The following is an 11,952-nucleotide window of genomic DNA, read 5'->3' on the forward strand; positions in this document are numbered from 1 at the left end:
CTTCCTTCACTTCTCTACATAATCACTACCTTCATTTAATAAACATTTATCGTATGTGTTAACGAACTTCAGAATTCCCATGTTATACTCTTCTGCTGCCAGTCCAGGTCGAGTTTCATTGTGCACATTTGTTCGTCTATTGTTGAACATTTTACATCGTTTTCTTCAGGGTGGATTGATTTAAATCAGTCTGATTTAAATCACGATTTTAATCAAGATTTAAGTCACTTGATTTTTTAAATAAAAATCGTTGATTTAAATCAAATTTCGAAATGAATTAATTTAAAGAGAAAAGAAGTAAAATCTCGTTTCTGTTCTGTTATTTCGATTATGGAAAATAATAATCATAATGCAATGAGACTCAAATGTATGTACGCACAGTATGAAAACGAGTATCATGCAGAGAATGATTAGGGAAAATCCCGTTTGGAATGGGTAGCAAGTGAATCCTGCTATCTTCTCTTTGTAACATTGGGGCTTTTAAACCGTTAACTATTCCAACGGGGAAATCACCATGGACATTTAAGACGAAAATTCTTTTGTGTCCACGTCTATTTGTGTTTCCAGATAATAGGGGCGTATTTAGAGGGGTCCGATTCCCTCTCCGAAAAAAAATTAAAACTTTAGGCGAAAGTTATGTACTAAATGGGGGAGAGTAGCCAAAATCGCACCACTTTTTACATAAATTGCTTTAATTCGAAACTTCTGAAGAAATTTAAAATGATTTTTTGATCTATTGAACTTTATAGTTTACTTTTTTTTTTTTTTTTTTTTTTTTTAATACAGTGGCTTCATAACGATGTCTTGATATGACAAAAGTGATAAAGCCTGCGATTGGTGCGATTTACCCAACAGGTTTCCCAAATCGCACGATGTGAAGCCAAAATCGCACCGCCATTTGAATAGACGCAAATTTTACAGTAATTCATATGTGTAGAACAAATCATCATTTCCATGGAATATCGCATTCTTTTGTTTATGTTATATTAAGATGAGGTATAATACATCTTTAAAGAGAAAAATACTGTAATGTAAATAACCGAACACAGAAATAACACCTTAGAAATAAGCTAAGTAGAAATGCAACCTAGAAGTAAAACAAATTAATATATCTATGATATATCACATTCTTTTATCTCAGTGTTATTAATACGAGGTAGAACATATCATTAAAAAAAAATATCCATATTGTTGATCCAATGAGCAATATTGTTCATAATCCTATGAAACGTAAAGTATGGATATTTATGGAAAACAAACAGCTACACCTCATGTGCACAAAAATCACATTGGAATGCACGTTCATTTCCTGAAACACCTGCACAAGGCTCATGTATCCAGACTTTACACAAAACACTCTGTACCATATCTTCGACTAAATTTTGTTGACAAAGGACGCAAAACCAATCTCGTTCATTGATTTCAAAAGCCACATTTGAAACACTGCGAATATTAGCTCGGAGCATCGTGATTTGGATGTATCTACTTTTCGAATACACTTTTTGGTGTTAAGGTTTCCTGAAGCACATACAGACCTAGCTGACGGTTCAGAAGGATTAGATCTCTCCACATGTTTGGATAGTCTTGATTGCCTTTGCCGTTATTCTTCAATTTTTTAAAATTGTATTATTATTATTATTATTATTTTTTATTATTTTTTTTATTTTTATTTATTTTTTTTTTTTTTTAAAGGACTTGATGACAGTACTTCTGTTCTTTGTGGTTACATGTTGGTAGTTCTATTTCCTCCTATTATTGGGCTGGGCAGCGTCACTTTATTTTTATATATTTTTTCAAAGCACGATTCATAGACTCCGGAGACCATTTTTCATATTGCCATGTGCCCACCTTGTGTGAATTGTAACCGAAAAACAATTCATCATGGGAGCCAAAATCGCACTGGTGCGATTTCGGACACACGGCAGTAGTGCGATTTGAGAAACTACATAATTTAAAAAAAAAAATATTCTTTACATACCTCACAAACTAAAAAAATAATGAGTTTGTCACTATAATATTAATGGTATATATTATAGTTAATGGTATTGTTTTTATTACTTATTGAAACATAAGCTAATTCTCTTACCTTAATCTCTATTCTACTGTGAAATACCCCGAAAATTAGGAAGGAATACTCCAATTATATTGTACTGCAACTGCACACATACATAACTTATGAACGCCGTCACTTTACTCTATAATTATGGAAATATGTTTAAGTATTTAATTTAACTATTAGATGGCTTGTTAGTACTACGGTTCTTTTTAAACTAGGGGTGGTGCGATTTAGAACCCGGTGCGATATCGGGAACTCTCCCCTACATAGAAGTTCCCCGGAATTGTAATACAGGAAATTTTGGATGCGTTAAAATATCGAGTAATACTTTTGATAAAGTGGATACTTTCAAATATCTAAGATCAATATTAACAGACGAAAACGATATTTACGAAGAAATTAAATATCCACTAAAAGCAGGGAATTCCTCTTATTATTCAGTTCAAAATCTCTTCTCGTCGCGAATTATGTCGAGGAATTTGAAGCTTAAAATATATAAAACGATAATTGTGCCTTTTGTTCTGTATGGTTGCAAAACATGGACGCTTACTATGAGGGAAGAGCATAGACTGAAAGTATTTGAGGACAAGATCCTAAGACGAATATTCGGACCCAAGAGGAACGAGAATGGGGAATGGTGGAAACTTCATAACGAGGAACTATATAATTTATACGGTTTACCAAACATTGTTAGGGTCATCAAGTCTAGGAAACTCAGGTGGGCAGGTTATGTAGCCAGGATGGAAGAAATTAGGAACGCTTTCAAAGTCTTAACTGAAACACCAATCGGAAAACGACCATTAGGAATACCTAGGTGCAAATGGGAGAACAATATTAAAATGCATCTCATAGAAAGAGAAATACAAAATAGAAACTGGATCCAGTTAGCTAGGGATAGAAGTCAGTGGAAAGCTTTTGTGAGCGCGGCATTGAACCTCCGGATTCTATAGGCTATAAAGTTAGTTAATTTTAGTCGAAATTTATGTACTTTATATGTATTTCATGCCGCAAGCTAGTTCTATTTTATTATAAATATATGCCCCTGCCAAATATCAGTAATCTTTGTTTTAAAAAAAGTCATGTTGATAAACGTTGCTGTACTTTCTCCATAATGCATAAGAAACATTGGGATTGAAATAGGTTAACGATTGGGGATGAATTCAAAATTAAACCCCAATATTTTCACTTAAATGGCATAATTAACATTTAATACTAAGTTTTAATGTTTTTTCTTCAGTTCGCGACTTGTATTATACGAGGAGAAAGATTTGATTTAAATCAAAAAAATCGATTTAAATCAAAAAAATCAACAAAAATGATTTTTTTTTTAAAAAAAATCATGATTTTTCTCCACCCTGGTTTTCTTACATTTCGTTCGTTCATTACATTACCACTATACACCGCCGTTAGTTGCGGGTAAAGTTTTGCCGGTTTCACCTTTAGAGTGTTCAGAAATCGAATAACACTCCTTACTTCACAGCCGATAAGATTTTCAGTCACACGGTTCATTTTGACCACCCTAACTGCACAGAAGCGACTTATTGCAACCTCTACTCACACTGTTATGAGCACAGCTGTTACGAAAGCCAGTGACCCTTAACGAGAGAGAAAGAGGAGTAAACTGCGGGACAGAAATGTTTGAACGCAGTGACCACCTGGTTTAATGAACTGCCAGAAAAAAAGATTATAACATGGGAATTCTGAAGCTTATAAACAGATACGACAAATTATAATAACATGGGCGCATGGGGGGATATTCAAAATCAACAAAAAATTGGCTACTTACCAATGAATCCTCCCTTGAAAAATTTAAAGGTTTTGACGTTTCGGAACTCTTAGCTGGTTCCTTCCTCAGTGGCAAGGTAATAGGTTCAGCAAAGTCAAAAAAACAACGGGAAATTAAAGAATCGTTCTTTATTCATAAATACAAACCTGCATTGAACCTTGATACTGGCAACATTGATCGAACTTGGGTACCTACCCTTTGATGCATACTTTGGATCTGGCAATAGTGGCCTAACGTAGACACCACGTTCTTTTTCATTCAGTTCATTCGTTTTTAATTCTGCTCTATTCATCTCAGGATCTTTTTTGTACGTTACTTTTATATAGTGGTGTGTATTCCTGGTTTTACTCCTTTTTTTCTCCTTTCCTTATTAATCCTTTTTACCTTGCCACTGAGGAAGGAACCAGCTGAGAGTTCCGAAACGTCAAAACCTTTAAATTTTTCAAGAGAGGATTCATTGGTAAGTAGCCAATTTGTAGTTAAGATACGACAAATGTTTAAATGAAGGTAGTGATTATGTAGAGAAGTGAAGGAAGCTTCAGGTCTATAACAGAACTGTTTTTTGCCAATAAATATTGTGTTTTTCATTGTATATAACTAAACGGTCTTTGTTTTATTGATGACCCTCGTATTTTTTATTATACAACTTTTGAAATACGAGAACAATGTGAAGACCCTACATAAAATAACGACTTAAGCTTTCTGACTGATGAAAAATGTCGCCACAATGTATTTGAAATATATATTGGAAGGAACATTATTCAGGTCAGTAGATAAATAATAGTACAATGTTCCATACGGTGTGTTAGTAATTTCTAAAACGGATTGTTTTGGGTTTATAGGTCTTATTATTGAAGACTTCGAAGGTAACATTGCAAGCAAGTTTTTTATAGGAATATCTAACATGATAACTTGGGTTTATTATTACGCATATGTACGTGTAATATTAAATAAATTGGCAATACGTTTGCCAATTCGCTTTTAAAAATAACCAAATAAAAGCAATAAATAGATGATTGGCTGCTGATATCACGATGGGTGAGTTGGGAGAGAGAACAAATGCTTGCGCGAAACTTTCATCGGAAGCGAATAAACGCAGTTTTACTCTTTTATTGTAGGATTTAACGTTAGACACAATCGAACTTGACATCTTTCACATTCCTTAGAATATATTTTCTTCCCTTTTTCTGTGTTTTAGCAACGATTGGTGTCCCTAAGCGGATTGTTTTAGGATAAGTTATAAACTCCCCTCGTTGTCTCTAAACAGTACTGTTTGGATGGAGAAATATTAATTTGAAAATGAAAGTATTAATGGCAAGAATAAGTCGGATCAACACAACTTATTGATCAGTCTTCAAAAAAACTCACTAGTGTTGACGCGACTGAGTGAGTAGCTATTTTTTGTTGGTTACGTTTTTATTTTGTTTTTATTATAAGTAACTCGGTAACCTGTAACTATTTTGAAATTCCACATTATACAAGTTTTAAATTTACTAGTTTCAAGCATCCCTTTTCGTATCAAATATTTTTCTCTAATCTTTGTTTTCTAAACCTTTAAGTCTCTATTCGTATCTGCTGCACGACTTGTGTTAATTTTCGTGTTTGATTCATTTCAGACGCTGTTGCTGTTCCAAATTATCAGAAGAAAGAAGATGTAAAACCAGTAGCTGTGCAGCAGCCAGTAGCCAGTGCAATAAAGCAGCTGAACAATGCACTGCCAATACCTTTGGCGAACCAAGGAGTAGCAGCTAACGATTTGATGAAATCGCCTGAAAAACAGAAATATCTTCCGAAGCCCGTTCCAATCGTTGTGGACAACAAACTGAGTGAGAATAAAGCTGTGAAAGAAGAAGAAAGTGTAGGGAGAAGGAGGGATATTTTGGACAGTGCAAATATGAAAATGGTAAAAGAAGAGTTACCACAATCTTTCCATCGAGAGAAACGTGATGTGGAAGTAGAAACCAAACATGATCAAGATGGAAGATATGTGTCTGATAATAATAATAATAATAACAATAACGAAATGATCCAAAATAATCCATCACAAGTTGCCACGGATGATACTAAGAAGCAAGTCATTATAGATAATATGGTTAGCACTCAAAGAAATGTGGTAGCTTCTGATAAACCAGCCCTCAGTAATAGTAATAATCAAGGTGTGTCTTATCAACCGAAAGATGTTGACCAAAGCTTAATAAAAACCGTTGCCTATTTGTCTAACCCCGAAGTGCCTAAGAAATTAGATTCTGTCCCTGTTGGAGAAAAGGAGATGATAGAGCAGAATAAGTATGAGGACGTGAAGCCTATGAAAAGAGATTTAAAATATGTTCCACAACGTTCAAAGAAAGATGTGGAGTGAAAACTAGGAAAACTATATGTACCTACATAAGGAAAACTGATATACAAGATGTTGTAAGTGTTTCGTTAGTTCGAACTGCCCTTCCCTGAGTGTAAATAAGTACATGTTTCTATAATAGCAGATTATTATTGTATTTATAAGAATATTTTTGTACATGTGATTGTAAATAGTGTGTAGGTATTAGTGGAGAACTACAGGGATTCATAAGATTGTATACCAGATGTTTCTGAATGTAGTGTATGTTACATAAGTTGTTATTGGTATGTATGTGGATGGGTGTGTTGTATACGTAAGTATTTTGAGTTTATTTTCTTTAGTTTTCGTGGTTTGGGCGTTGTAAAAAAAAATGGGTCCATTCAATGTGTGATATTTGTGTTAAATAGTTTGAAGCGGAGGTGATTAGTATTTGTATTGAACAAAGAGCAAATCGAAGTATTTTTGTAAAATTAAACTGTACATTACCTAGTATAAAAAAAGTTTAAATTAGAGGTCCTCCACGTCAAATTGTAGTTTTTGAGTCCTTGTAAGGTAGAAATGCAAAATTTCTGACAAGTTCATAAAACTCCGCTTCATATGTAATGCAATTGAGTGTTGTAAACATTTTTTTTTCAGTTTTTTGTGCTTTAAAGGAACTAGTCGTTGAATGTAACACATCACATTACTTTACGTGATACAGTGTAAAATTATGTTTGTGCGCTTGACTGTGAAGTGACTCTGTAAATGAAGTCAGTAGTTCAGTACTTTTGGTATCAGCTCGTATATTATGAAGCAAACATGGTGATAAATATAGGGTATTGAGAGAGTTTGTATGATAATTTCTGATAAGTTATTTTCTATTTATAAACGTGGGTTGCGAATCACACTGACAAGGCACTGTAGGTGTGGTGAACAAGAATTTTGAGAACTTGTAGCTTCCTGATGAATAGATATGTGCTGCTTCAAATGTTGATGCTGGATCTAACTCATGAGACAGCAGTTTTGTCCTTCTGTAAATCGGAATCTCGGAAAAAGGGTTTCCACTATGCTCATCAAGATATAGAGAACGTTTCATACGTTCAAACATCTTCACAATGCGTACTGACATGTGGATACGTTATGAGGACTTTATTGTTATAGATAGACTCGCCTATTATCCTCCTGGCTAGAGCACTTGCGCATGTAATCTCAGATTCAAACTCTGTTCTGGTCAGAAACCAAAGTAGTTGTTTGAATTCCACTTTCATAGGAGGTCTTGTTCTTAGTGTTTCATAAGGACGTAAAACAGAACCCACAAACGTATCATTATAAACTTCATGTGAAGGCTTAGACTACGTCAAAAATGGATAGAATAGGCCTCATAATAGAAAATAACTACCGATATCTGTGATACTAATATTATATTGGCTTCCTTTATTTACTGAAATTTCACGATTTGCTTTCTTGATCTTCGTTCAGACATTTTATGCTTCTAAGATGTATATATTCATCAATCCTTTCTTAATAGGAAATCTCATTGTGAAAATGGGCAATATGATATTGGAATTTTAAAATTACGTTCGCGTAATTCAAGTTTGCAGTTATGTAGGAAATGTGAAAATATTAGATACAATACAGACACCGTAATAACTTTGTTATGCAAAGATTTAAAACAGTCCGCTAAATTATTGAAGATTATGAATGTTACACGTTTAGTTGATACATTGTTTTTCAGGCAAAGTATACTTCAGTTTTAGAGCTTGTAAGTACTATTGGCTACATAATTTCAAGTAACTTTTCTGTTGTATTCGTGTTCCAGTCTTTGCCAATTTCTCGAAGCAGACTAAAAGTATATTGTGTTATGTAATCAAGTTTTCTTGATGAATTTAAAGTTGCTCCTCAATGTCATGGCTGCGTTTAGAATTACGTGTATCTCCAGCAGGAATTTAACCCAGATCATCATCTTAAGCAAAAACTAATCATCAAGATATGAAGAAGCACCGTAATTTTTCATGATCAACGTATGAATCTTTCTTGGTTCTTCAGGGGGTTGGCTCAGTGGTGGACAAGTTACGTGATAGTTTAGATCATGCATAGCATCGTGTGTAAGCTAGTGAAGGACTGTGAATTGTGTGTTTGTGAAAATATTTCATTTCTTCTCGCTTGATAATCCAAGTAGTTGATACTTATTCTCCTGGTCGTTAGCTCTCAGGACAGAATCGACAGTATCCGAAGAAAATGTATTTGCACGGTCGTTGTTCAGTACATGAAGTAGGCATTACAGGTGGCTTTTATTAATATTTTTACGTCTTCGATGAACTTGCGTTCTATAAACAGAAATAACTGTTCACAATACGTCGCCAGGAAAGCTTCAATAGATACTTTAGAAATAACATTATTCTCTTTTAACGACATATTGTATTTCGTTAATACTGAAGTTACTTGAAACTATACAGATTATGATAGTATTAAAAAAATAGTTCTCAACATTATTTAATACTACTTGACATGCTCGTTCTTCGCATGGGTAGTATGAGGTTTATGCAAAATATCTGAAAATGAACTGAATAAAATAAATAATGAAGAGCAAAAGCGTTTGCGTTGTCTCTGTCAGTATAAGTAAACGAAAAGCAAAACCTTTATCCTCCCCTGTAATGTAGCCCCGCATAACAAATATGTATTATTGGTTGCATACAGGAAAGAGGTGAGGTGATTTTGAGTTTAACGTTCCATTCAGCAGCGAGGCTATATGAGACGTGGAATCCGAACCACATAAGCTCCTGCCGACAATCGAACCTGGGTCTCCCACGCCAAAAGCACATACACTAACCGCTTAGCCACGAATGAGCTCACACACAGCAAAGATGTTTTTAGGAACGTCAGAAAGTTGAAGAAATTTTGACCCCGCCAATCCCTCTCGAGCCGAAAAAGACTGCTTCGTACGGAATTAAATCTGGTGAAAATTCAAATAAAGACCCTTAATTTCAGGAAACAACGTGCTCATCCTTTGTTTCGAACCGAACACAAAGGCTGCCATTAGATGTGGACTTAAAACCTCCTAAAGGAGGTTGACGAGTAAACAATGAAATGAGACAAACCTTTCGTATTTTTTTCTAACACGTTGTAACATGTATCCGATCATCATTTATTATAAATCTCTCTAAATATTCATTTGAAGGAAAAATACGACGAATACGTAAAGAAAACAACAGGCAACCAACCATAACTCAATAAATTCATTGAACTGGAGTATTAAATGAATTGAAATTGCATAATATTAATAGGAAAGCTTAATGGTGTTGAGCTCCTTCGTGGCTAAGCGGTTAGCGTACGCGCCTTCGCTGAAGACCCGGGTTCGATTCCCGGCTGGAGCTCGTGTGGTTCGCATTCCGCGTTAATCAGTAGGTCCACGTTTCATATAGCCTCGCTGCTGAAAGGGACGCTATCAAATCAAAGCAAACAAAAGCTTAATACTGTCCCATGTGTTCGCACACTTGCCAACATGAACAGTACCATCAGCTCCTGTATTTTTGGACTAGTCACGTTGTGCATAAATTATTTCTTCCCAAAGTTAATGTTCTTCGTAAACATAATAGCAGTAAAAGGAATATTACGTGTTTACTCATATCTGGAGTTTAATATTTTATGTGTCCAGCATAAAGATTATTTTCGCGCTGCCTAGTTCCAAGATAGATGCCCACTTTAGAGTTAAAAAAATAGTGCATGTCTATATGGGAAAAGTAAGGTTCCACAAAAATACGGGCATGTGAAATGTGTTTTATTACATAAAAATGTGATAACATTGGTCTTGAAAACATAGGAAGTTGTTTAAAAATAAGTTACCAAGGGTTTTGGGTATGTTTATTTGAGCTCTTTTGTTCATATATGATTAAAAAAAAAAAGTCTTCATTTTGCAGCACTGAGGGCTATATTATTCAAGGTTGTGAATTTATTGCGAGTGACAAGTCACATACAGGCCTAGCACAAATGATACATTCATTTTGAAAAGGCTATATTTTCAAAAGTATTACACGCACACACATGAAAGATGTATGAAAAGAACTATACAGACTCACCAAGTTTATACACCCTCTACGAATGTTCAATGTGTGGCCCATTGGTGAGACGACACACGTCCAGACGGCTTTTTTTGCTTTCCCTCCATTTTCGACAGGTACTAACCTCGTAGTGCTATGCTGTCACCCGATCGGAAAGGCATATTTTCTAAATACACTCAGCTCTAGCCAGAAGGCATTAGGTTTGGCAACATCGCACGGAAACAAATGAATGCTGAATTGGAATCTAACCCGTTCCTACTACTATTACTACTATTATTATTACTTTTGCTATGGATCTGTATAAGTACAAGGGCAATCTTATTTTAATGAAATAAGAAGTATTATAAAAAAAAATAAAAATAATAGGAAAAACGCTCGTAACAGGACTCGAACCCACGCCAACAACGATTTTCCTTACTAGCATGTTGCGCTAGCTCACTCGGCTATCAGGGCCGACAGCATCTGGCCTTTACTTTCTGCTATATGTAGGTCACGACTCGTGATCGCGATATAAACGTCATTCATGTTTTCTACATTGTTGCCAAGCGTAACCCCGTTCACAGTGCCTTATGGCTAGAGTTCAGTGTATTTTGAAAATATGCATCGGAAAGATAATGGACTCGTGCTGCCACCTGGGATACACAAGACAAACTTGATGAGTTTGTGGTTCTTTTCATATTCATGCATGTACGTGTAATACGTTTGAAAATATAGCCTTATCAAAATGAATGTATCATTTCTGCTAGGCTTGTATATTCTTAGCGAAAATCGAACACGAGACTCTTGCACGTAAGTTAAGAACTATCCGTTAGCTGCAAAGGAGTTTCGGCAAGTGAAAGTGCTAAGTGAAAAATACATATCATGAAATCTGGTTTTACTAAAACTCTACTTGGAGATTGTATTAGCGATTACTTATGGGAACTTCTGTTTTCGTCAGTATGTCACTTTATTTCTTTTTCACTTGTGTTCACTTAATGGAAGTTTTGTCATGGAGAATAATAGGCAGTTTGTCAGTGATTCTCTATATCAAAATGATTTTCAGGAGTTCGTGTTTAATCTCTGTTTGCTCTGAAATTTTCAAAACTTGTTAGCTCTTATATAAGTGATGGTTTCACGGGGCTCTGGGAAGTATTGATCTGAAATGAACACTGTTTGTTATACGTATAATGTACTTTATATTGTGTTAACTCTGTCTCCTGTCCAACAAAATAAAATAAAAAAAAAAAGCGCCATGGACTGATAAAGTTGGTGTATATATTTGTGTGTAGGATGTCGGATTAAAGATAGTAGTAAGATACTAAGTATACAAAAGTCACTTCCTATCGAGCTTACAATTTCTGTTTACTTTTCCAATTAAGATGTGTTGTGAAGATGGAAGCTACGTCTACATATTATCACAGATGATGTAAGGTTACTGATGTCTGGAATTTTATGTTTCCGGGTGGTTTTAAAATTACAGATGTTATTTTGTGTGAATGTATATTAGGAGAAAAATTGAGAAAATAAATTATTTTAGTACGTAGTCAAGATTATTATTATCATTACTGGCATGATTTGTCTATCACCAGCCTATAGGTTTTACTTCTCTAGGAATCAGTTTTATGTAGTTGAAAAGATTCAGCACGTTGGCCATTTTGCACCGAAACATTTTACCACACTAATAGGCAAGGGCGCCGATTTTTCTGTAAATTTTTTGGGGGAGGGGGGCACTCAGACGTAGAAGGTATATATATGAGGA

General features: G+C 34.9%; 1 protein-coding gene across 2 annotated transcripts in view; it reads left to right on the forward strand.

The window, feature by feature from the left end:
• The window catches only part of LOC145682375 (uncharacterized), a 76,630-nt gene extending 64,894 nt beyond the window's left edge, over positions 1 to 11,736 (forward strand). For both annotated transcript variants that reach the window (XM_081753964.1, XM_081753965.1), the window contains one exon: positions 5,459 to 11,736. In XM_081753964.1, coding sequence (XP_081610090.1) covers positions 5,459 to 6,201 — 743 coding nt within the window. In that variant the 3' untranslated portion in view covers positions 6,202 to 11,736. The remainder of the gene's footprint in view (positions 1 to 5,458) is intronic.
• The last annotated feature ends 216 nt before the right edge of the window (positions 11,737 to 11,952 follow it).

This window comes from Thermobia domestica, chromosome 3 (genome assembly GCF_964235325.1).
Source record: "Thermobia domestica chromosome 3, izTheDome1.hap1.1, whole genome shotgun sequence".
Classification (NCBI taxonomy): Eukaryota; Metazoa; Arthropoda; class Insecta; order Zygentoma; family Lepismatidae; genus Thermobia; species Thermobia domestica.